The 27,426-nt window shown below is 37.5% G+C and overlaps 2 protein-coding genes across 3 annotated transcripts in view; one reads left to right on the top strand and one right to left on the bottom strand.

Moving 5' to 3' along the window:
• Positions 1-15,630, top strand: part of COL9A1 (collagen type IX alpha 1 chain) — a 91,404-nt gene extending 75,774 nt beyond the window's left edge. The window contains exons 37-38 of one of the 2 annotated variants that reach the window (XM_033103492.1): positions 1,328-1,405; positions 13,754-15,630. In XM_033103492.1, coding sequence (XP_032959383.1) covers positions 1,328-1,405; positions 13,754-13,938 — 263 coding nt within the window. In that variant the 3' untranslated portion in view covers positions 13,939-15,630. The remainder of the gene's footprint in view (positions 1-1,327; positions 1,406-13,753) is intronic. The other variant, XM_033103491.1, reaches the window with a different exon arrangement.
• Positions 15,631-23,187: 7,557 nt separating this feature from the next.
• COL19A1 (collagen type XIX alpha 1 chain) overlaps positions 23,188-27,426 on the bottom strand; it is a 304,480-nt gene continuing 300,241 nt past the window's right edge. Inside the window, exons 50-51 of the mRNA XM_033102674.1 lie at positions 23,631-23,714; positions 23,188-23,453 (exon numbers count right to left, since the gene is read on the bottom strand). Of these exons, the coding sequence (XP_032958565.1) occupies positions 23,332-23,453; positions 23,631-23,714 (206 nt within the window). The 3' untranslated portion in view covers positions 23,188-23,331. The remainder of the gene's footprint in view (positions 23,454-23,630; positions 23,715-27,426) is intronic.

Below are 27,426 nucleotides of genomic sequence, written 5' to 3'. Positions count from 1 at the left end.
TTCTTTTATTGACTTTCTTGCTCATGTATTCTGCTCATTTTTTATTGCATTGTTGGTCTTTTTTGTATTGGATTTTAGGAACTCTTCAGATATTGAATTATAATAGAAAGTCCAACTCAAATCTGTGCTTATGAAACAATTCTCCCTTGTTTTCTTCTGGTTCTTAAATTATATTTAAAATGTTTGATACATTTGTAATTTGTCCTGGATTGTGGTGTGAGGAAGAGATCCAACTTTCTTATTTCCAGTTGGCTACTGACTTTTCCAACACTATTGAATTATTCAACTTTTTCCCACTTTAAGATGGCACCTTTATTACAAACAAAATTCTTGCATGTAGGTGGGTCTGTTTTCAGACTTTCTATTCTGTTTCATTGGTCTATTTATATACCAGTATCACAACATTTTAATTGGTTTAATATTTGATAGGATTAATTCCCTTCATATTGCTTTTCCTTTTTGGAGTTTTTATGGCTAGTCCGGCTTATGTTGTTTTTCTACACAAACTTCAGAATCACCTCTCTGGTTAAAAAAATAAAATAAAATCTGTATTTTTATGGGGATCTTGATGAAAATTCCTCTTAGGGAGAACTGACAACTTTAAATGATGCTACTCTTCCATAAGAAATTTTTCCAAATTCATGATGGATTTGCATATTTCTGATTAAACTTTATCCTAGTTATTTTATATTTTAATTGCTAATGTAAATGGGATCTCTATTTACTACATCTTATTACTGGTTGTTGTTTGTGTATATGAACATTATTGGTTTCCATATATTAATTTTGTACCTTGATACTTTACTGAATTCTTTTGAGTAAAATTCTTTTATTGTTTCCAGTAGATTTTGACTTGATTTTTCTAGGGTTTAAGAAATCACCTGAAAATAGGGATGGTTTTAACTCCTCAAACCAAATGATAAATAATAGTGATAAAATGGGCATCTTTATAATGTTCTGACTGTAGTGGAACTGCTTACGTGTTTTCCATTAAGCATCATGCTAGCTTTTGGGTTGAGATAGTCCTTTTTTTATGTTAAGGAGGTAGTCATTGATTCTTATTTTATTGACTGTTGTATTAGAAATGAATGCTCAATTCTTTCAAATGTGTTTTCAGCATCTATGGATATGATCATTTGTTTTTCCCCCTTAGATCTATTATTATAATTAACTCAGTTTTTGCATTGTTACATACTACTACAATCTAGTTTGTGGCATGTTCATGACCTTTTGCTTTCTGAATTTTGGCTTTGCCTAAAGTTTAAAAAATGCAGAACCTTATTTTTATTGATATATAGAAAAATAATATTTCTCTAATGAAATGCAGGTGACTTGGGAGAAAGGGGAGAACGTGGCCCTCCAGGAAGAGGTCCCAAAGGTTTGCCCGGAGCGATAGGTCTCCCAGGTAAGTGTTGCGTATGGCAGGATGAGGTTGAGAAATGGGTAGCGAATGGATGGTCTGATTGGAAAACATTTTAAAGAACTGCTCTCTGATTACTTAAACGTGTCAAATGATAATAATGGCTGGCATCAATTTTTCAAGTCCACCTTTAATGAAGAATTAAATGGTCTAAATCATATCTGTATTCTTTGTGAGAAAATAAACATCAGGACTTGAAATATTAATTTGTTTAATAGATCTTTAAAAATTGTTTCAAGGTCTAGCCACAATGCACTTGTCATAAAATTTTGAATGAATGGAGTTCTCTCCATTTCTAGCCTCGTCGATAGTTTCCTGTTAATTTTAACTAAAAAGTCAGAGCAACAGGAAAATTAATCCAAGTTTTCAAACTATACAGACTATTCATGTTGCACAGGGAGTAACTGAAATTGTACTTTAAAAGATCATGTTTCTAACATCCTGACCCTCCAGAAACTCATATCCAAATAAATAATAAACCTGAACATTTGTATTCATAGCCCCAAAGAGCCACGCACAAGCCACCTATCACTGTGGTGTTGACCGAGGCCACAAAGTAGCCTCTGTGTGAAGAGCCTGGATTCTTTCACTGGGCGTCTGTTCTCTCTTTACACACTGGTTACTGTGTGCCCTGGATTCCAGGCTGCAACACACTCATCCCTTGGGAAATGACTTACAAGTCCAACTCCTGAAGCAGCAGAGCAGGACCGAAAGCCAGCGTAAGAGCATGAATAACTTGCTGCCTTCCAGCAAACTCTCTTTTATAGCTGCTCAGGAAGGCTCCCAAGGTGAGAGGGGTTGTGCAGAAAAAGGGTGGCACATGCTTCCACAATGGATTTGGAAAACTTGGTTTAGGAAAATTTAGAAAAAGAAATGATTATTTTCTAATTCTGCCACAGGTTTACATATTCAATCATGGCTATAATTGCAGCCGCAAACATAATTGCTTCCTAATTAGATATTTCATTGCTCCTGGGGATTGCTTTCTCATGAAAATATGTTTTAAAAATATGAATACTTTTGGAGACAGCTTAAACACCACCTTTCTAAAACTGTGGGTCTGTCAAGATGTTTCCACAAATTGATAAAGTTTTGTGATTGAAAAAGGAAACTTTCATGATTGGAAAAGGAAAGAATCAGGTTTGGGACTATATGGGACCAAGTAAAGAATATTTTAGATAAGTCTGGATTCCTTGATGAATGTTTACGAGAGAAAAAGAAAATATAATTTACTGAGTGCTTTTCTCCTTCATCAATACTAGCAATAGGAGGTTCTAAAGCTGATAAAAATATCATCATTACAATGTATTTATCTACATATGTATAGGATAACCTTACAATTTCTCATTTTCCCATTTTGTTGACAAATCATTTAACATTTCTTGGACCAGTGACCTGCACTACTGGCAAGATTTTCCTTTATCAAAAATATATTATGGTTTCTTGTGCCTCTTTAAAAAAATCTATTGTTGAACCACACTTTAAGTTTAGAAATGGGAAGGTTGAGGAATACCAGCTCTGTGTGTGCAGTGTTCCAAAATGCCACGAGGGGGCGCATTTTCCCCTCACATGCAGTAATCCACTAGATTCCCTGAGCCTGACTGGAAGGCGTTCACGAGTGCTCTTGGGTCATTCATTGCTCTGTTAAAAAGGGGTTTGGCTGATTTGCTTTTTAGTGCATTAGACATCCATGTATGGGCAAAATGGTAAGGACAAGGTCATCACTGATATCTCTACCTGGCCCTCATTTTGTCTCCCTTATGAAAAAATTAAATTTGTCACAGCTGGTCTTAGATTTAATACTTAAATCTGAATTGTTCAAAAAAAAAAAGTTAGGGGTTCCCTTTCTCAGGACTCCTAAAACCTGCCCTTTTCCTTTCTGCCTTTTGCCAGTCCTTGCCCTTTCCTTCCTGGTACCACCCTAAAATCTGGTCTTTCTTTCTCTGGGATTTCGTTACATTTTCATTGAGAGGATATTTGACATTATTTAGTGAAAAGTGTAAGTTCCAGATTACTTTTTTAAAAATTAAGGCTAACTTTCAAAACATGAAGTTTTCTACAAGTTTTAGCACACAGGCACCAAGGGGCCATATTTATCACATTTTTTGAGGCACCAGATGGGGACTTTGGATTTTAGGTCAGCTCACATTCCCTTTTCTCTGCATAAATATGCTCAGCTAACAATTTCCCAAATCCGTCAAGTTCTTGAACAAGGGTTTTTAAGGTCATTCCTCCTCTAAAGCTAGTCTTCCAGAAGTGGGCTGTTGGGAGTGTGGGCTCCACAATTCAGACATCCTGAGCTCAAATCTTGGCTCTGTCACTTACTAGCTTTATGACATTGGGCACGTTACTTAATTGCTCTGTGCCTCAGTTTCCCCATTTATAAAATAGCGATAACAGTATAGCTGTGATAGTGTAATTCTGAGAAATCAATCCACGTAAAGTGCTTAGGACAGTTTCTGGCCATACTAAGTGTTCAAGAAATGTTTGTTGTTATCACTATAACAAACCCACTTTTGTGCTCTTTGAGGTTGATGAAGGTGAGTTGGGGACACCACTCGATGCGAGTTAAACCCTTGCAGACTTTTTCTTCTGCTCTCGATGGGCAATAATAAGCTACTCTTCTCTCCGTCAGCACCACCCCTAACACCTCAGACCTTCCCTCCACAAAAATCTACCTCAACTCCCAATCACAAATGCCAAGTATTGACTGGCAGTAAATTATTTCACTGATTAATTGACCACTGAGAAGCTGGGCCATTTTTCATTTCCCTGGTAGAGCCTGGAATGCGATTAGGAACGTGATTTCTGGCCTCTGACAAACATAACTGTAATAGGACATTAGGACCCGGAGGAACCTTCAATATTACTCTAGAGGAGCTGTCTGGTACCTTCCAGGTAAATACACGTCTTCCCTAAACGAAAGAGCCTTCAGAACAAGATATTCTACAACCTTCTTTCTTGTCCCTCATATTGGATTTGGGATCAAATCCTCCTGAGTGGAAAAAAGATCGTTTGGTCATTCTTCTTTGTGCTAACATATCTGACATATTTGAAAAAATGTAACCAATACTTTCCTATCAATGATCAGAATGCCTTTATTCTTTCTGGACAGTTTTAGTTCTCTGTCTCTCCTTCATATCTCTTTTTGTTCAGTGTTAAGTATTGCATGGCCCTTTGGGGCTGTACTGCTACTATATGGACCATAGATTATTATTATAACCATTACATTGACTGCCATTTTGGATGTAGTGCTCTGTTGTTGAAAAAGGACGCATATGCCATCCAGTTTGTTTCTCACAGTCAGAAGTAGGCAGGGCAGGTATTTAAGAAGTCTGGGCTCTGGAACCAGCCTGCCAGTTTACTTATTTTCTCTGTTACTTTGCTGTTACTTATTTTCAGCTACTCCACCTCTTACTGCTTCAGTTTCTTCTCTGCATAATGGGAATAATCACCACACCTACCCTACTGAGTTATTTAGGAAGGTCTATGTATATGTCAATGCCTGTAAAACGTGTAGACTAGTGCCTGGCATATGGCAAACATTCTGCAAATTTAGCTGTTATTATTATTGTTATTCCTCTTTTTATGTTTAAGGAAATAGAGACTTAACAAAGGTCACATGTCCTGACAAAGGTCTCTCAGGTAATAAGTGGCAGAGGCAAATATTTATGCTTCCTGTACCCAGGCTTACTTAGTAGAAAAAATGATGGAAGGCTGTCCAGAAATATGATTGGTTTGTCCTCGGTGCCCCAGCCATCTGACTTTGGCATGTTCCATAATCACTTAGTGTCTTGATTCCCTTTCTGTCTCTCTCACAGAGCTGTCGGATCACATTAAAGACCCTTTGACTTTAGAGTCCCTCCCAATCTCCCCACCCCACCTTCAGTTTCTTACTAGAGGCCTTCAGTGCTATTATCTGATTAGGTCGTCTCATTATGGGTAACTCTATGCCTGCTGCCACCCAACTTGCCTATTTACTACCAGTTCCTTGACATTCTGAGGATATTAAGGAAAAATGTGTAATAATGGGTCCTGCTTCCTCTGTGTGTATTCAAATTTATGACGGAATGGAGTAAGTTAAATGAGGAATCTTATGTAAGTGACCACCAGGAATCTGACTTGTGAGCTGAGTTGGACATGGAGGATAGAGCTAGCTTTGTGCTGGGCCACAGTAGGTGAATGGGCTATTCAGGTTTCTTGTGCAAAATACGCATATAGGTGAGCTTTGCTTGTGAATATTGAGTGGAAAAAAATAAAACCCAAAACCAAAAGCAAAGGGCACACTCAGTTTAGGCTTAAGTTTAACAGTAGTCATCCTATTTCCTTTGCTGCGGCTATTTTATTTGGTGGTGGGGATCTTATATAAACAAGCCACTTCAAATCAACTTCTTAAACAGATATGCTTTGTCAAATACCACAAAAGTAAGCTCAGCAAAAGGTGACAAATATAAGATAGTCCCCAGCACATACAAAAATTTTACATAGCCAATCAATTAATCATCAAATACCCTCTGTAAGGCTGAAAATTATTTGCAGTTTTTTTGTTTGTTTTTGTTTTTCTTTTAAAGCCTGCATACATAGTCCCATTCATTCTGTAGCTCATGTTAGATCCTTCAGAATGTTCCATCTGGGATTGGCCTCCATTGATGTGACATGACTGCCCTCTAGTGTTTGCACAGAGAATGACATAGACATTCATTTTTAAAAATCACGCAATGTTTGGCAATGCCACTTTGATAGGTCCTTGGAATTTCAGAAAACTGTGTATGTGATCGTTAGGCAGTTAGTGTAGCTAACACACCCATCAGGCAGACAGAGGAGAATGAGAACACTTCAGATCTGTGCTCTGTTCTTAATACTTGAAAAACAGTTTTTAACTATTCAATGCAGCTACTGGACTTCTTGAATGACTTCTCCTGTGATATTGCTTTACCCCCAAATTAGGCTCTCCCACAGTCATTTTAGGGCACCTTTGAGAGTAAACACCCAGGGTCAGGGCGCACCAGAAATTGACAATTTATTATGTGAAGGCTGTTCCCCCTGTCCGCCCCGGCCATTTCTACCAGGCAAAACCTCAGAAAAATGTCCTTATTTTCTTATGAGAGGTAGAACTCTAGAAGAATTAATACTAACTCTTGGCTATTGTGCCTTTTTCTACTTCCTGGTCAATTTAGGCCCAATGAATTAAATGAAAACCACCACCACCACCATCACCACCACCAGCACCATAACCACCACCATCACCACCACCACACACACACGCTCAGCAGAGTTAGAAAACCAATAGGTAGGGAAATACAGTTAGGTTGGGTAGTGGGTAAGGGCCCTTGTTGATAACTCCAACACTTTCTAGCGATGTGATTATGGACGATTATTTAACCTTCTTCACTCTCAGGATACAAATGAGGAAAATGGACCAATAATGAGCACGGTGCATGGTGCATGGTAAAGGCGAAGCTTTTTATAAGTGTTGGTCGTGATGATAACGATAATAATGATAATGACGCTGACCTCACCCAAACCTCTAAAGGATAAACTGCTGTCTTTGACAAAGGGAGACTCAGGCTAGATGTGCTTCTCATAAAATAAATCAAGGGTAGACAGGATGGCTTTGTCAACTGTTTCCTCAAAGGATGAGCAGGAATGTGGAACAAACTCAGCAAGAGAAAAAAACCTCTCTTAAGATTTGTTCAGAGGGGAAGCTAAACATGAAAATCTACAAAGCCTGCCTTCTGCTTTGTAATAGCGTTTATTCATTAGAGAATAAATTCTCTTAAATTTAAGGTTTTAGGCAGGAGGCTGGCTTTACAAATGTTAAATAAAATTTTGGAATTACTTGCTACCATTATAAATGGAGAGACATGTATTTAACTACTCAGCACCCTACCTTCTCTTGAACATCATCAGAGGTCCTGGCACCACGGGACCATATTCCCTCACGGCATCGATTAATATTCGCTGGAGCGGAGCACTGCTGGCATCCACTCGCTAGTTCACAGGCCGCAGTGCTCCCAGCTGCCTACCCCACACTGTTGTGGAATATTATTATCCAGCCCCATTTTCATTACCCTTGTGCCATCGGTTTTCTTCTAGTAAAGACAGCTGGGAGTCTCTTAACCCAGGACCATTTCTTTATAACACTAAGAGTCAGAAACTTGTTTTGTAAAGCACCATATGGTGTGGCTTTAGGGCCAGGTGTTTTCTGTTGCAGCTACTTAGCTCTACCTTGTGGTGCAAAAGTAACTAGAGGCAATATACAAACGAATGACCTTGGCTGTGTTCTGATACAACTATTGACAAGAACAGGAGTTGGCTCGTGGGCTTCAGTTGGCCCATCCCAACCTACCATACCTGCCTTGTTCCTGTGGTCATTTGGTTTGCAACCTTTCCTTGGGCATTTTCTCCTCTTAACCTTGATTTGATTTTAAGGTAGACCTGGTCTGACTCAGTGGCAACATTGCTACTGGTAAAGAGCATGAAAATCACCTTTTATATGCCTTTATATCTGGCCTATCTTTTAAACCTTAAAAGGATCAACCTTTGACTACACCCAGTGTCAGGAGATCTAAATAGGCTCTGCTAAAAGCATGGTCTGCTAAAGCCTTACTGTGTTTCCCCGAAAATAAGACCTGGCTGGACAATCAGCTCTAATGCATCTTTTGGAGCAAAAATTAATATAATACCCGGTCTTATTTTACTATAATATAAGTATGGGTCTTATCTAACATAATATAATATAAAACCGGGTCTTAATTTTTGCTCCAAAAGATGTATTAGAGCTGATTGTCCAGCCAGGTCTTACTTTCAGGGAAACACGGTACTTATAGGTGCTCTGGATGAGGGAGAAACTTTCTCAGGGGCCTCGTCTTCAGAGGAAAAACCATAATTACCAGCTTCATCTGCACTTAATATAGTCATATAAAAGCTTATGGGATAAATGAGAGGAAATTATTTCTCTCTACTTATCTATAGCTTTGAGATGGACATTTTCAAAGATAATTATTCTCTTAAGACATATTCATATTTTATCCTATTACATTACTTTGTGTGGATCTAATTTGTAAGCATAATGGGAAGAATGAGATGTGATATGTAAAATAGGATCTCTAACCTGCCTTCCTTCTAGAAGTCTATGAGGTATATGTAAATAAGACTGGACCACTATAATAAACCCAACAAAAGACATCTGTAATAGACCACTAAAATAGAAAACTAAACACCAAGAAAGAAGGAAAGTAAACCTGAGCAAATATGTAATTGAACATGTAAATTTGGCCTCCTCATTTTTGGCTGAATGGACAAATTAAGACGGATGAGATGGAAGGAGGATCTCTATAAAACTATATTATCATCACACATACAATTTGATTTACCCTGGTTTCTTATTGCCACCTTTGCAATAATAGTATGAAACATGGCTGGTGTGATAGGGTAAATGTTCAGCAGAAATCCCTCTTTGCTATGGGTGCCTCACTGGGTGAACCAAACAGCTTTGAATGTGACAAAAGGAAGAAATGCTCTAAAGGAACAAAGGCTGTGGTGACGTTCCCATTGGGGTAAGCTCCTGCTGAGAAGAATGTCACGGAACTTTGTAGGGTGCATCGCATGGTTTCTAAAAGAACATAATCAAAAATATTCTCATAATCATAATAAGAGTTCCCATTTATCAGATGCTTTAAGGCATGAATTCAATTATAAGGAAGGCATTATCCCATTAGAAACAGAGAAATTAGTGACTTGCTAATGTCACCCTATCCATAAACAGAAGCACTAGAACTTAGAGTTATCTGTCTCCAAAACCTGTTCTTCTAACCACTGAGCTATATTTACCCCGTCTGGATATTGATCACTTATTAGAAATAAGGGATACTGCTATTGGAGTACTGTTCAAAAGAAATATAATGAGAGCCACAAGTTCCAGTAATTTTAAATCTAGTAGCCACATTAAAAAAGTCAAAAGAGGAGATCCAAGATGGTAGAGGAAACACTGTGCCTGTGTCCTTGTGAACACATTACAATTACAACTAAATTATTGAACAATCAACCTGGAGAACCATCTGAAGTCTAGCCAAACAGAAGACCTATGATTAAAAATATAAAGAAGCCACGACGGGACTAGTAGGAGGGACGGAAACGCAGAACAGGCCTCAAACCTCTGTGGCGGTTGAAAATCAGGAGGGATACCTCGGCTGTGGAGGTTCCCCCTGGAGGAGTGAGGATACCCAACCACCCACAGCAGGGTCCCCAGCCCAAGTACTGGTGCTGGGAACAGGAGCTCCCATAACATCTAGCTGTGAAAAACAGTGTGGATTCCGAACATTCGAGTGGGACAGAAAGCTGCAGGAAACCCAGATGTCCTCTTAATGCCCCGCACAGAGACTCACTCATTGGCGGGCACTTACCTTGGGCTCCAGCGGAGAGATGGTAACTCAGGGAGCGTCAGAAACATACAGGAGGCAGACTGAGGTGGAGGACTGGAGGACAGTTGGCATTTTCCCTGTGAGACGTGGGTCTTCTTCCCATGCAGTAGGCCGGCAGGCACCATCTTTCCTATGTTGAGCCTGCCCCTACAGGCCAAATCTGAATCTGATTGGCCTGGTGAGATCCATCGCTCCACCCTCTTGACTCAGCTGGGCACTGCCCCAGCGCCCCCTGCAACTTACCCACAGCTGGAGGCATTTTCTCCATGAGCAGCAAGCCCCTCCCGCATTGCGGTCGTTCTTGAAAAACTATCAGAATCCACGCACCCCAGGTGAGCAGTGATTGAAATTGGTGAGATTTTTGCTGAGTCACGCCAGGATCAGCATTGACACCAAACCAGAGTCTACATTAACCTGGTGACCGCAACTCTTCCCACTCTAGTGACTCCCTACCAGCCTGCCTCACTTAACTCACATAGCACATGAGGATTTAATCAGTGGATGAACCAAACTGGAGCTGGAAGCTGACAAGGGGCCTCTGAGTGTCCTGGCTTTTTATGGAGTTACCTTAGGCTTGGTACTGATGGCAGCCATCCTCGGTTCACAGCATGGTCTCTCCCACATGCTTCCAGGGTTAGCATAGGCAGCCAACAACTGTAGATCACTTTGTAGCTCCTATCAGATAGCCCCGGCCAGTCAGGCAGTAGCTGAGTGGGCCTGCATCAGAGCCCTTTCCAAAAGGCTCCAGAACCAACATACTTGGAGGATGTCTTCAGAGCACAACAGAGCACCAACCAATCAGCCCCATAAGTGGCAGACACAAAAGAGTGGTCTCAATAGGCACCAGAGCCTGCTGAGGTGAATCCCACTCAGTGGGGTAAGCCTTCTGCACAGCAGCCCATAAGCTATGGATGTGACCAAACCCCAGAGACAGTCAGCCTGAAGGTTAATACCATCCACTGATATGCCAATAACAATCAAGGCTCAACTTTAACAGGAGGCACATACAAGCCACACAAGGGACACTCCTGGAGCAGCTGGCTCAGGTGACCAGGGAGACTGTGCCACTGGGCCCCCCACAGGACACCTACTACATTAAGCTACCTGGCCAACACAAGGAGACATAGCAGATCTACATAATACATAGAAACAAACACAGAGAGGCAGCCAAAATGAGAAAACGAAATGCATCCTAAATGAAAGAACAGGTGAAAAATCCAGAAAAGGACTAAGCGAAATGGAGGCAAGCTACCTACCGAATACAAAATTCAAAACAATGGTTATGAGGATGCTCAAGGAACTTAGTGAGAACTTCAACAAAGAGATAGCAAGCATAAATAAGGACATAGAAACCATAAAAAAGAACCAGTCAGAAGTGAAGAATACAATAAGTGAAATGAAGAATGCACTAGAAGGAATCACCAGCGACTAGATGAAGCAGAGCATTGAATCAGTGATTTGGAAGACAAGGTAGCAGGAAACGTCCAATCAGAACAGCAAAAAGAAAAAAGAATCCTCCCCCACCCCGCAAAAAAAAATGAGGAGAGTTGAAGAGACCACTGGGACAACATCAAACATAACAACATTCACATCATAGGGGTACCGAAAGGAGAAGAGAGAAAGCAAGGGATTGAGAACCTATTTGAAGAAATAATGACTGAAAACTTTCCTACCTGGTGAAGGAAATAGACATACAAGTCCAGGAAGTGCAGAGAGTCCCAAACAAGATGAACCCAAACAGGCCCACACCAAGACTCATAATTAGAAAGGCAAAGGTTAAAGACAAGGAGAGAATCCTAAAAACAGTAAGAGAAAGGCAACTAGTAACTTATAAAGGAGCTCTCATAAGATTGTCAGGTGATTTCTCAACGGAAACTTTGCAGGACAGAAGGAATTGGCACAAAATATTCAATGTGATGAAAAGCAAGGACCTATAACAGGAGTACTCTACCCAGCAAGGCTAACATTTAGAATCGAAGGACAGATAAAGAGCTTCCCAGACAAGAAAAAGCTAAAGGAATTCATCACCACCAACCCAGTATTACAAGGAATTTTAGAGGGACTTCTTTAAGAAGGGGGGAAAAACAGATCAAAATTATAAATAATAATATGGCAATAGGTATATATCTATCAACAATTAATGTAAATGGATTAAATGCTCCACTCAAAAGACATAGGAAGGCTGAATGGTTAATAAAACAAAACCCTTACATAATGCTGCCTACAAGAGACTCACTTCAGATTGAAAGACATACACACTGAAAGTAAAGAAATGGAAAAAGATATTTCATGAAAATGAAAGAAACAAAAACAAAAAAACCTGGGGTAGCAATACTTATACCAGACAAAATAGACTTTAAAACGAAGGCTATAACAAGAGACAAAGAAGGACCCAGTAACCTACTTCAAGGTATTTTTCTGACGAAACCCAAGCGTTACTTCAAGGGGACGTATGCATCCATATGTTCATTGCAGCATTGTTTACAATGGCCAAGATGTGGAGGCAGCCTGAGTGTCCGTTGAAGGAAGAATGGATAAAGAGGAGGTGATACATATGTACAATGGAATATTGCTCGGGCATGGATGGGAATGAGTTCTTGCCATCTGCGGTGGCATGTATGGACCTGGAGGGTATTGTGCTGAGTGGAGTGTATCAGACAAAGACAGATGCAATGTGATTTTGATTATATGCAGAATCTAAGAACAAAATTAATGAGCAAAACAGAAACAAACTCATAGATACAGAGAACATTTGGTGATTTCCAGATGGGAAGGGGATTGGGGGTGTGGGTGAAAGAAGGTAAAGGGATAAAGTACAAATTTGTTGTTACAAAGTACTTATGGGGATGTAGGGTATAGGATAAGGGATATAGTCAATAACATTGTAATAACTATGTATGGTGTCAGATGGGTAGTAGATTTGTTGGGGTGACAGATGGGAGGGGGTGGAGGCAGGGTGAAAAGATGAAGGGATTAAAAACTATAAATTGGTAGTTACAAAATAGTCATGGGGATGTAAAGCACAGGGAATATAGTTAATAATATGGTAATAACTATGTATAGTGCCAGGTGGGTCCTAGACTAGTCAGGGGGATCACTCCTTAAATTATATAAATATCTAACTACTATGCTGTACACCTGCAATGAATATAAAATAATATTGAATGTCAACTGCAATTGATAAATTTAAAAAGGGGGGGAAGGAGAAGGGGAATAAAAGGTCCAAATTTCCAGGTATATATATAAAACAAATAAGTCATGGGGATATAATGTACAGCATAGGGAATATAGGCAATAATATTGCGATTGTGTGGCACAGTGTCAGATGGTTGCTGGACTTATCCTGGTGATCACTTCTTTAGGTATGTAAATGTTGAATAACTATGGTGCATCCCTAAATCTAATAGAATGTTGTACATTAGCTATATTTTTAATAAAAATCTTTTAAAAAGTAAAAAGAATCAGGTGAAGTTAATTTTAATAATATAGTTTATTTCTCTCACAGTGTCCCAAATATCATTTTATCATGTAATGAATACAGAAATTAATAATGAAAAAGTTTACATTTTTTGTAACAAATCTTCATAGTGCAGGTGTGTTTTACACTTACAGTTCATCTCAGTTTGCCTGAGATGTGTATTTCAGTGCTCAATAGACATACGTGGCTAGAGGCTACCACACTGGGTAGCACAGCTGTACCGATGGAAAGTGGGTTAGAGATGTGAGGTCTTCCACTTTCAAAATCTAAGAAACCCAAGTTCAATAAAGGAATTTTATCTTCATCATCATTTCCAAAAGCATTCATTAGCTCCTATGTGCACACTGCTGTGCTGCGGGGGTCCTGTGCTCTCTGCCAGTTTGCAGCCTCGAGGGGTCTCCTGTTCACATTACCACTCTTTGTGTGTTTCAGGTGAGCCAGGTGCTGCCGTCTTTGGGAAGAACGGCCGGGATGGTGAGCGAGGCCGTCCAGGGGTGGCAGGAATTCCTGGTGTGCCCGGCCCCCCTGGTCCTGCGGGCCCTGCTGGTTTCTGCGAGCCAGCCGCCTGCACCGTGCATCCTGGTCAACGAGCCTTAGGCAAAGGGCCAACTAAGTGAAAGGCTTAGTGCTGCTTGGCCGTCCCACGAACCATGGCTGGAAAAGGAGCTTGGTGGAGAAACACTACCCAAAGCCTGGGCAAGAGAGGACAGCACACTACCTTCAACATTATACAGAAGTCCTACCGGATGATCAGATTTAAAACGATGGTGCTATTCAATAAATCCTCTTTCTTTTCCCTTGGAGGGGAGACAGCAGAGTCATTGGTTAAAAAACAAAACAAAAAAAAACCCCTTTAAATTTATAATCCTGTTCCTAGGACCTTGAACTTCAGTGTGCTATACATATGTGATATATTGTGGGCCACTGTGCCAATAAACAAAAACAACTATTTGGTGTACCTCAGTTGCAGTAGTTATTTTCATTTTTTATTTAGATGTTGCTCTCAGATTATTGTTTAGCTACTTAGAGGGTTACAGACTAATTATGAAGAAACCCCACTACAGTCAGTAGAACTGGTGCTTAAAATCCCCATTGATGTGCTGTCTCGGGAATGGCAAGAAAGCTCTGTGCCACGGAGAATGATACCCGTACAGCACACGTTGGGTTTCACAGTCAGCCTGAATTTTTGTTGAACTGTACTGTATCCCAAACCTATAAACATTTTGAGTTCTTCTATGTGAAAGCAAAGAAGGAATTTTACTATCTTGCCATTCGTAAGATTTGTTGATGAGATTATTTATTTTAAAAGTTTGAGGTAACATCTCTGGTTGTACCAAAGAAGAAATAAATATGGTTTCTTAATCTCTTGCATGTTTTCTTGTAAATAATCATGGTCAATAAAAAGAAGTCACTGAACTTATTTAGATACATTAAAACATTTACATTATTGGTATTTTTATAGGCATATGTTTATAATATTAGTGCTTTTTTTCTACAGAGAAATCAAAAGACTTTACTATTCCCCTGAAGATGTTACCCAGTGACAGAAATTCTTTCTATATATGTGTGTGTGTGGTGTAGGGCGGGAAGCTTCATGGACCTTTTTGAAAGTCTAATGAAAGTTATGGACTCAAACCCCAGAAAAATGCACAAATGCATATGCGCAAACAGTTCGCAGACTACTTCAGAGACTTCATGGATCCCCTAAGTCTAGCCTTGCTCGGTTTCTAGGTTAGGAACCGTTGGCTTCATTTCAACGGTTTGTTAGCTCCTTCCTATTTAGAACTTCACTGCTGCAAAAGTGGTTTTTGTTTCACCAGTGTTCTTATACACATTATATAAAGGCAGCTCGGCTCAAACACTGTATTCTTATCAGTTAGATAGGTATTGCCTGACCACTCAAGCGCTTTATTACTATTTACATACTCACATTGGCTTGCTGTTTTATCAACATCTATATACACTATCGATCAGACTTAATATATTCATTTTATGTTACAGTGCGTATGAGTGACTTGTCCCAGGGCATAGCGCAGTGCACAAAACAGTCAATATTTTCAGTTAGTTTATGGAACTCAATTCTCTTGAGTCAAGGGAGAGTGAGCCCTAAAAGGATTTCTAACATCACTTTTTTTTTCTCGTGTGTACATTCTATACATTTAAAAAATTTAGCCCTATTTCTTTGGTCAAATTAATCATCATGTAATGTGTGTTTGGAGTTTCTTCAAACTGTTTTTGGCATCTCGTTTGTATGTCTGGCATGGATTGTGCTTAAGGAGAATGACTCAGCTCAACGTGGCTCCGTAGGTGAGTGCCATTTACACACACCAAGGAGATGTTCTTCCTTTGTGTGGAGTAGATGATTTTTGGAAATAGAGATATCTGTTTTAACTTCTTAAATGGTCTTTATGTAAATGGCAAACCTTTTCAGGTTCTGTGACACATAGTCAAATAAATGCAAAGAAATCGCCTTGTCTTTTCACCAAGGTGGTTTTATTTTAACTGGAGTGACGTAATCAAATTAATAATAAAAGAAAAATTAGATAACCAAATAAATATGTTTCTCAGTTCTATAATATCGTATTCATAAGAAAATTAAAAAAAAATTCAAAGAACAGTTCGTTAAAATGTTTTACAAACTTGATATATAAAAGGCTGTACAACAAGCTCCACAGATACCATAAGCAATATTGGAAATAACCACTTACAAATAGATTATGTAAAGCTAGCACATTCCAAATGATGGGAACAATCCATTATAAACTCAGTGAAGTGAAATAGTTTACAGAAGCAGTAAATACTTGACCAAGGCATTGAAAAGAAAAGCGTCCTGCAAATCTTGTCCATGAAAGAGGGTTGATAAATATTGAATCAGACCAAATTATCTTTCTCTAGCAAAACAGAAATCTCCAAAACCTCCGGTGGATATTTTTAAAAGTTGGATGAGGTATCACCTAGAGCACTTGCTGAGAGAGCAGCGTGAGAATAATTAAAGTTAGTTAGAAACTGGCATGTTATTTGGGGGCAAATGATTTCTGATTTATTTCTAGTCAGTGCTTCTGCGGCGTTACAATATTCTTTACATCCAAAATATCAGACAGGTTCGTTGAGAACTATGGAAATCACTTCCCAGTCTGAGCACATAAATTCACTGGCATGATTTGGGATAAGTGACTTCTGTCTAGCAGAAGAGTATAGGAGTAGTCCTATCGGTTATGTGACTGATTTGATTATTTACGGACACTTTATATTTCAGGCTGACTAAACAAATATTGCTATTCTTAAACATCATTAGTAAAATCTGATTTATTTGCAACCTTAAATAAGTTTAATGTAAATCCCTACTTTAGAAGATCACCTTTGATTGTATTATTTAAACTTTTGGCTATTAAACTTTTGGCTCTAATAGTTGTAATGTGTATAATATCTCTGAGTTAAAAAAAAAATAAACCAATATAGGGGGAAGATCACAAAAGATACATAAAATCATATCAAATATTGAGAAAATTGCTTTTAGACATTTTTCTGGTACCCTTGAAAAAGGAGTGAAAGAGCAAAGTAAAATAATACTAACAAACTAGTAATTTTGCTGTTTACAAATGGGCAATGGACATAAATGATTTTAAATATCATTTTTTAAAAAAACAAATATTGGTGTTCAATAAATATAAGTCAAATCCTTTCGTTTTTCATAAATACTTTTCAGCTGTGTACTTAGCCCTTTTTAGCGAGTTTGTAATCTAGGACATGGCAGTATTAAGTGCATATGGCTCAGTAAACATTAAACTAAAATTGGTTAATTATAATGTATGATTACAAATACGCATGCTCAAGTACTCTTTAAATGACTAACTAGAGGAAATGCAACATATTTGTTACATTATCAGAAAGATGATGCTGACTGCCTTATTTTTAGTCTTCGTAATATTAATCGTCTTAATAAATGGCAATCTATGCTGACGTTCCCCTTAACATGCCTTCACATCTTGCTCTTGACTCCAAGTTTTCTGAGAATAACTAGAGAGAACAAATGAGGGAAACTGGCTCCAAGGAAGTAACTTTTTGAGATTTATTTAATTTGTCTTTGCCCTCCAAGGTGAAAATTTGTGTGTGAAAAGACTTAAGAGTATTCAGTGGAAAGCACATGTGTAATTTACTACATCATAAGGAGATCTGAAGATGTGAATGGTCCAGCAGTATGGGCCTCACTTCCTCGTCTAAGTGAACTTGTAAGCCCACCGGCAGGTGGTGATGTAATTAATTTCTGTTAAGAAATCATGCGATGTATTTAACTTTTTATTACCTAGCGTCTTACCACTAATGATAAAGAGTTTATATTTATGAGAAAGTTAGTTGTAATATTCCTTATCTTGCTCTGGCTCCTCTACACCAATGAGTTTCAAATGATTTTAGTGAGGAGATCACTTTATGGGACTGCTCGCTCTCAGACTTTTGCTTCTGCTTATTTTCATCCGAAATCATTAGACCAGGCTTTTAATGAGCTGCCAGGGAGATGGGTTATACACTTAATTACATGAACTAAGCATTGATTCGTGTGACAAACACAAGTATAATTACCAGTAAAAGAACCCTTTGATAGACCAATGTACAGTTTTCTTGGCATCTGTGTGCTTCAAGCTTGGTATGGAAGTTGAGTGTTTTCGGAGCACGCCTGTCAGTGAGACCTAACAGAATGAAACTGAAGTGTGGTGCTTTGCCCACCGGAGGCGGTGAAAAGTGGACCTGGTATTAACAACTACACCTTAGAATCCCTTGATTTAGGGTCAAATTCTTTATTGCTGACATAAGCGACAAGGTCATTATGCATTATGAATATATAGGAATCAAGGCCTCAAAGCATGATATCCATGTGAGATTTAGAATAAAACTAGAGCCATTCCACTTAACACAAGTGTGTTGAATTAAATCTTAAATGGTTTGATGAGGTAAGATAGAGAACAAACAGGATGGGGAAAAAATGCATTCTAAATGTTATTTTTAAAATAAATAGTTATAAAATATGCCATAAACAATCTGAACTTAAATACATTAATACACTGAAAAATATCCCTAAAATACACTTTAAATAATACAGCAAAATAAAAAGTTGTAATGTAATTATCATCTTTCCACCCATAAGCTTATTATGGTCAAGCCACACACACCCTTCTGATAAACTTAAATCTTATTGACCTAACCCCCAAGTTTAGTGAAATTTCCTCCTTTACTAGCAGTATTCACTTTTGACAAATTCATGAAGCAAGTAGCTAACTCAAGTTGTACCATATATCATTCATTATTGGATCTTTTTTCCATTTAGATTTTCTTAGACTGGCTTTGGTTTTATAAACCTACTTTATCTTTGAGGTAAATTTTTGCTCTTCTGGGTCTGTTTGTTTGAATGAGTTTTCTCTGTGTTCACCTGGTTCTTTATTCAACTTAACTAAACTGACCAGTTACTCTGGCATGATTTTGCTGGGTTTGGGTTGTAGCTCGAGCTACACCACACAATAAAACTGAAGACACCCATTTGTCTTGTTTTCTGGGACTCCTAGTAATTAAACAAATTTAATGTAATTAATGCTACCTTTACTGGCCAACTAATAAATGAACACAGTACAATGAGCTAAGTCACTTTGAAGTATCTAAGCATAAAAGACACAAATTCAATTTTTTCTGCATCTTTTCCTCTTAGAATTGTATATAATCTCTGAGAGGAAATTATTAAAAGGGCGGGTACATTCAACAGTAGAGAAAAAATAACATTAAGAAACAATGACAATAAACAGTGTCTTAAGAAGGTGGACGTGAACAAATATGAAAAATAATTTAAGAACAATAGCAATGAACAGCTCTGTAAAACTATTATGAAAATTCATTGAAAAAATTTAAGCATATAACTTAACCTAGAAATTCTTAGTCTCAGGATATTAATACAAATGTTAGGAAAATTAAAATGGTATTTTGAAAAATAATCTTCCTTGTCTTACTTTTGTAAATAGTGATACAGTTCTAGAAAAATATAAAATACAAATCTAATTGTAAAATCTTAAGTACCTTGAACAATATGAAGATTTAGACACTATATAATTTTATAAGTGGTCAACTTCTTGTATTAAGCTAAATGCTTTTTACTTCTCTGTCAAAAGAGAGTATTCTGTCCAAAAGGTAGGATGATTACTTAGCTGTTTTCATGTTAATCACTAAAATATGAGGGCCATGTACAAACAAACTAAAGTTATAAATAATAAATTTGCAAGTTAACTAGGTATATAAATCCACTGAAGAAATAAAATTGAAAGAGCCAATGAATCAAAGGTTATTGTGCCATTTTAACAGATACTTAAAATGAAAAAATATATAAATTAAGAAAACATAAATTAACAAGAAATTATTTACAAAAGTAAAAAAATAATAAGTGCAAAGGCAAGGATCTGGTTTAGTTGTTGTCCACTAAACTGTTTCTACCCTTGTATTTCTGCAAGTCTGTTCAGTTCTTCTGATTCAAATTGTTTTAAACACCATCTTGTGGACAAAAGGAGGTATATCACAAGAAAAGTGAAATCTTATTTAACTCCCAAAACATATTCATAAAAAATGATTTTATAATCCAAACATTAAATGACAACTTTTACAGACAACAACATATCATGTGATAATTAAGCTATATAACATAAGTGACTAAAATTTTAAAGTTTCAACAACATCATGAAAATATAGAAATAAACCTATGGGATTAAAGTCATGAAGTTATATTGATCACAGGTGAAAAATTACAAAGGTTAAGACTGGCTGTGTTTCTGTTATGCTTAGGAAAAAGGGATTAACATCTTCAGTAGGAAAGAACAATGAATAAACTCATGAAAGATTCTTCCTTTTTTCTTTAGATTCCAAAGGCCATAAATATTAATGGAAGTCCTACCTTATTCTTTGCACAGAAACATTTCTATTTGAAAGTGTTAACTGATCTTGGTATAAAATGTTTGACTGGAATCTAAACATACTTACAAAAGGCAAACACAGTTTTAATGATTAATTGTCATCATGGCCTATAATTATTTCATATTTAAACACTTATGTTGTATGGGTGTCCAAACAAGAGATAATTCAGGAAATTTGGTAATTCTTCTTCCCTGCTATGGACATTACTGACATCTACGTGAAAGTAAACAAATGTTTTGGAATGAAATAAAATGATACAAAAGAATTGGCAACTACCAAGTTATTTAGGGGCAAATTTCCTACCCTACTTTGGGGCTTTAACGATCCACTATCTTTTTATTAAAAAAACTAGGCAAATGCCAAATCTCCACTTTACTTAATGTTTATATTAGCTGGACCCAGTCTTTCTTTTTGCTCTGTGTTGCATTTCATGGGTACAGAGATGAGAGAGGAACAAGTGTTGGAAGGTAGATAATACAGTAGGGTGAGAAAGGCTTGTCTCATGGGGACACAGCCCCATTTCTGTATTTATGCAGAACGTAGATTTAGTCATATGCGTCAGTTATTACAAAAACGAGCGTGAATCACTGTGACAGCCCTATTTTGTAATATACATCATATAACATTATATTCCGCCCCCCCCCACTTAAATCACCTGAATAAATCCAAATTCTTGAAACAGGAGTAAACTAGTCCAGCATTAATGGAATTTAGAGAAAAGAAAAGTTCCTAAATATGCAATTTGTAAGAATGGCTGCATGACATATTCTGTGGAATTAAAATGAACAGAAGTTGTAAAACAAGAAAATGAATTAAGTCTTTTGATATATATGAAAGGATCGACTCAACAAAAATAAAGAAAAAATACATTAATCACCATCAGCAAAAAAGTTCATGAAAACATTAAAATGCTAACACAAATACTTCTGGATTAGCAAAGAGGCATAAGGATACACAACCTATTAATATGAAAATAATCTTTGAAAACAAAATGTTTAGCTTTATGACAAATTCAAGTAAATTAATGAGTGGCAGGTGAGTTGTAAGCTTTCAGAAAATTTGACACATTAAAGTTCAACAAATTAAAAATTCAAGATATACACATAGCACCAGATTTAGGTCTCTGTACATTTTTTGGGGGATAAATTATCATTTTACTAAAAATGCATATGTATATTTCAATTGTGTAAGTTTAAAACACAGCACCATTGTAGGTATTGCACAGAAAACAAAAGAAAAAAATCAATTTAAAGTTAAAAACACTTCAAATAAATAAAATAACCTTGGAAAATAAATAAACTTGGAATTGAAATATATAGCACAATTCAATACGAAATAACCAAAGGTGGTTTGTATGCACAGCCATGTAGCTAGTACCTGACCAGCAGTTTATTCACATATAATGAAAATCAGTTCAAGTCATGGGTGCATTTGAACAAAGCCTGTCTTAATTTAGGCACGCTACCAATATAATTCTGCTCACAGCTTTTTCCAAATTCAGTGGGCTTGCCTTTCTAAACTCATTTTTCCATTAACAGATAAAAGGAATCACCCTAACCTGCTTCAGACAAATTGGAATTTGCACTGTCCTTTGAAGAAGTGTGACCTCCTGATTTCTGTGCCAGAAGCGCTGTGGGTGGCAGTCTCCCATCTTCTATGGGGCCGACTACTTAGATTTCAGCAACATCCTCGTGCCCAACGTTCCAGAAAATCAGTTGTTTCCAACCCACAGTTTCTCAAAATAATGTACAGTTAGGCAATAAACATACCATGTGGTGATTTGCTTGGTGATCACTGTATTTTCATTGCCTGTCAGAGGACATGGGCTTTTGCAGCGCCTGCCGTATCCCCTGAAGTGAGTGTTAACTCTTTGGTCTGAGTGTTAGTTGCATATTCGGTCTCATGGCTTTCTTGGTTGCCCTGTACCTCTTGCTGAAGCTTCTGGAGATTCTCCATAAGAGCTTCTGGGTTTCACTTTGTCCATATGCATCTGCCAAAGCCACACATTCATCTTCAAGGGAAGTTTGTTTTTTTGTTTTCTAGTCAGTACAAATCCCATCCTTTGTTACAATGGCTGGTTCTTGTCTTAAAGTCTGAGAGGGATGAGGTCAGAAGGATAACAGATACAGGAGCCCAAAGACCTGGCTACACCATTTAAGCTTCAAAAGTACCATTGACAGCTTGGTGCCTTCACCACCATACACTTCTTAGGGAAAACAGCTTTCTGTTTCCTAAATGAGAAACTCAGTGAAGGGACCACAGTGTTTGTTAAGCTTTTCTTCTGGAACTCATATACAATTGGACTTCGTTCCTCGCTTTTCATGCAGTCTATATTCATGCTGGTGGTGATTGTTTTGAATTGAGCTCATTATACAAAATTAACAAAATTATTTCAGTAGTAAGCTATGGTGTGTTTTTGGACTCCCTGATAAAATAGCCTCCTTTTATTTATGTATTTTTTCAAAATATAAGTTATAAAGTAAAACTCTTATTGCCTATCTATTTCTATGCATAAATAGGATGGATGTAGGATGGTATAAGAATTTTTAAGCTATAAAAAGTAGTCAAAAAACATTTAGCAGGAGCAATGCATTATATCAAAAACGTTAATGAAATTTTTAGCAATGACAGTAAATTTAAACATCAAGAAAACTTCAGGGTAAGCCTGAAACTTTACAATTCAGAAATCAAAGGCCAAATATAAATTGATGAGACTACAAAATGTACATCATCATCAGTCTACGAAATCAGGAGGTGTAATTTTCTCTTGAAGAAGAACTAATGATAAGATTTGCTTATGTATTTCATAGAAAACCCTGAATAAAAATCAGTAACGGTAAAGCAAAACATATGGAATGAATTTGGGGAAAAGTCTAAAAATGCTGATATCGCAATTACTATAGAAATTGGATTCAAATTGTTGCTTTTAATGTCTGCCTACACAAGGAAAAAACCCCAAAAAACAAAAAAACAAGAAATAGCCTCACAGATCATGAGGGTTTGACATTATTAAGATAGCTCCAGCAGCAAGGAGCTATCACCCAAAATCAAGTCTTCCTCAGGTGTGTTTATTTCCCACCTGTCCGCTGATGGGCATGAGATACAGGATAGAGGCAATCTTCCGGGTTACATCTTCCACTCGGTCCTGGGGGCCCCTGGGGACCTGGGGTACCTGGTGAGCCTGGGAAACCTGGAGCCAATGAAATGAAAGACCACATCAGAAGGCAGATCAGATATGGCTCTGTCCCCCTGACTCCAATGAACATGGATTATTCACCTTCTCCTGTAGCAACACAGAAGGGCCACAGGAGAGAAGGCATGGTGCTTGTATTTAGAAAGGTGCTTGTGTTGTGAAGATAAATATCACTATTACCTGAAGTCCCAGGAAGACCCGGACTCCCTGGAAGGCCAATTCCAGGTTCCCCTCTTTCTCCCTTCTGTCCCCGGTAGCCTAAGAGAGAGATACATAAAAAGAGAGACACAAAAAGTAAGAGTGTTCTATGGCAAAACAGCACATATAAAAATCATGTTTTAGTCTAGAATATTTATGTAACTCTTTCATTTGACATAAATGGTATAATAGCTATCTGTTTTGCATGAACCACTTATGAAACTTACATATTAAACAGATTAGATGCAATAGGCAATGAGGATCTTAGAAACATGCAACTACTATAAAAAGTTCCAACTAGTCAAACTTTTGATAGTGAGATTTTTGGCACTGAAAATGATACTTAAAGAAGTCAAATGAATCATTCATACTTTCTTTTAAATAGCTGTGACAAGGTGTGTGAGCCCTCTTCAATAGGAATTCTGACTGGAGAGTAGGTACAGGCTAAATATAAGTATACTGAAAGAGTTCTGCTTACTACAAGGACAGGATAATATGACAACAAGAAGCTGGACCTTAGTCCAAGAAGTAAAGGGAATGAAAGGAACAAAAAATCATGATTTTAATAAATCAGTAAGAGTGTGAAGATATGTGAATCCACCTATCTCAGGAGTCAGGAGAGGACAAAATCAGGTCTTTGTTCAAATTACTGTTCATAACATTATATCTTTTCTAAGTAGTTAAAACAGCACCCCTACAGTTTAACATGGCAGGTTCTAACTCCAAAGGATGAGGAGCTTCAACAATTCTAGAAAGCAAGAGGAGACTGAGGGATCCTTCTAAACTCAATCAATTTAAGGTGCTTTAACCAAAATAAATTAGGTCTAAGATCTCTGTACATTTTAAGATAAAAAGCATTCTTATTCTTGAAAATGCTTGCTGTCACCTGAGGTAGAAATGTGCAGAGTAATTTGTGCCTCTGGGAGTCCTTATCCCGCCTTTTATAAGGCATAAAACAATTTTGATCCGTGTTTTATATACTGGCATCCATGTAAGACTTTGTTTGAAGAAAAGTTCTGTAGCTATAAGAGTTTCACAGTGATCATAAGTAGTTTTAATTTTCAACTTTTTCATACTTAAACAGCTTAAAGATGGTTCCTAGTCCCAAATGAACAGAGCAGTCATGCAGACACACAGCAAGGCTAATAAGTAGGAGAGTATCTCGGTAGGAAACAACAGGCCCTAACTTAGTTGTGCCATTTTATAAAGATGTGCAATTACAGTTAAGCATGATAGGAGGAGGAATTTTAATGTTCTCTGTGAAGAGTATGTAAGAGAAATTATTTCTCATTATTGTTGAGAATTAGACATTTGGGGGTTACCATTCTCAGTCTTGACTTGACCATACAGTGTATACGTTATTTTCCAAATAACATTAGTACTGTAATCACCACACCATTATTTCTTGGCTTTGGAGGTGTGTCCTGACCATAAATGTGAAAATAGTGGGAAAAGGGTATCCATTCAGGATATATTTTGAGGTGCATATTGGAAATATATCCAGTGGTAAATCTTCACATATTTATGACTGAAAACCATGTTACAGATATTCAATTCAATCCTAGATCCTAGAGAAAACAGTGGCTTGAACACGTGGCACAATACCCTAAGTTAATACATATTCAACTTTAAAATATTACCAAGACTTCTTTTATATAAATGACTTTCATTTAACATATGTAAGCAACAAGGGAAAATGTTTGTACTTAGGGTCATTTTGAAAGCATCCTTTCAAATTCATTATTTAAACATTTCTGCTGTAAAGTAACATTTATTATCTGAGGTATATCTGATAGCCCAACCTAGGTTTTACTGTTACAGAAAGATTGTAAAGTTGACCCTCAACCTATCTTAGTAAGTGCTTAAGATCTTAGCATAAAAAATGAGGAAGAAATAAACTAAAGATATATGAACTTTCAATTAACAAGAAGGTTAATAAGACTGTAACACAATTCCAAATGAAAAATAGCTCATTTAAAACCTACATCTTTAAATTCAGTTTTCAAATATTAATATTATACAAAAATACATTATTCCCATGTACTTAAGTGCATATAGTATCACAAAACAAGAAACAATAATTTGTATATTTGTCTAATGGGGTAACATTTATACTTCTGTTGACTGTAATAATTTATTTCTACAAATCTCTCAGCTTATTAGATTAATAACAACATACTATTAATAAATAGCATTGCTGAATTGCACAAGCACACAACAGTTTTCTACTCTTAAATTTCCTAAAAAGGACAAAAACTCATTCCTTATGAAGGCTGCCATAAAGCCACAGGGTCTTATTTTATAATTGCTTCACAACAAAATTTCAGATAGGAATGCTAATAAAGTCGATAACAGCTTTCCTACTTCCTAGAATTAAGCTTTTCACCCAGTTAGGGTAGGCCTCATTTGAAATTTGGAAAAGACTAAAAGGCTGGTCTCTTTGCAAAGGGGCATGCATTTTCATGGCTTATAAATATGCAGGATGACAGTTTGCTATCACCATAGCTTATGTAGGAGAAGAGAAATCAAACAACAGCAGTGTCCTAATTGAAACATCTAGAGGTACTAGTCATTGTACAAATTTGGTGCTTGCTTTCAGGTGGTAGAGTTTATTTATTTCCACTGCACAGATTTCCATTTCAACTCCAGGGATTTACTTCCAAAGTTGTAAATCTGTGCATCGACATGCATGCCAGACAAATGGGGCCAATCAAGGATTGTTCCTGGCATTTTGGAAGGACCACTCTTGAGGTGTGGGCCTGCCGTGAGCCACACGAGTTGTTTGGCCTTCCTGGTCTTGCCTCCCTGTCGACCACGTTGCCCTTCAGTCATTTTGACACACACATGCCTCCCACTTCCTCCGTTCCCGACTGCTAACAAATTTGAAAGGTCAAATCTATGTCAGTCATGTGAACTACCTTATGGGCCACGGGTTTACAAATAACAGGCTTCCTTCATTATAAACCAATAACAGCTAAACTTTAAAAGTTCAAATATAAGAACACCCATTTCCAATAGTTTCCTATCAAAACTGATGGAGGGCTCGTGGAATAGCTGGATCTGTTTTCTCCTAACTCCACATCCACTCAGTGTGGACAGAGCTTTCAAGTGTGGCATGTGTTCTTCAGGGTTTTCCCAGAAGTGGAGAACCAACTGTGTTTGGAAAAAGTTTAAGTAAAATTCTTTCGCATAAACTCAACATCATGAAAGTTTGTTTCTCTTATTTATATGCGAGAACTCAGCTGGATCATGATTCTTGGGGCTTCCTTGATCCTAACGTGACACATTCTTGCTCACCCCCGGCAGCAATCGGACCTACATTGCAGACCTGAGGTGGGAATTCACACCAAGAAAAGTTCTCTTCTCAGTGCACAGAGGGAAGGCAATAATCAAAACCCATGGGATGGTTAAAACATAACACTATCTGGAAATGCTTTTGAATTTTAAAAAGATGCCAACAATCACCCCTTGGAGAATTTAGAAACAATGCACATGAGGTGACTCAACTCCAGTCTTAACAGTCTCTATTCCTACTGCAGGGTCAGGACCCTGAAAGAGGGTCTATCAGTTTTCATTATCAGACTTTTGGTAGGAACAGTACTCCCTTTTTAAAACTTGGATCGCATGCTTCTAATAGTCTCACATCAACTCTTTCCTTCCACTCTACATGTCTCCTGCTTCTGAGAATAAGTACAAGAAACTTATGAGACCCCTTCAATTTTTTGTCCTTCCCTAAAGATAGTAAGATAATTCAAGACTCATTCTATAGAGT

The sequence above is a fragment of the Rhinolophus ferrumequinum genome, chromosome 3 (assembly GCF_004115265.2).
Source record: "Rhinolophus ferrumequinum isolate MPI-CBG mRhiFer1 chromosome 3, mRhiFer1_v1.p, whole genome shotgun sequence".
Lineage (NCBI taxonomy): Eukaryota > Metazoa > Chordata > Mammalia > Chiroptera > Rhinolophidae > Rhinolophus > Rhinolophus ferrumequinum.
This window is presented reverse-complemented; position numbering and strand designations above follow the sequence as displayed.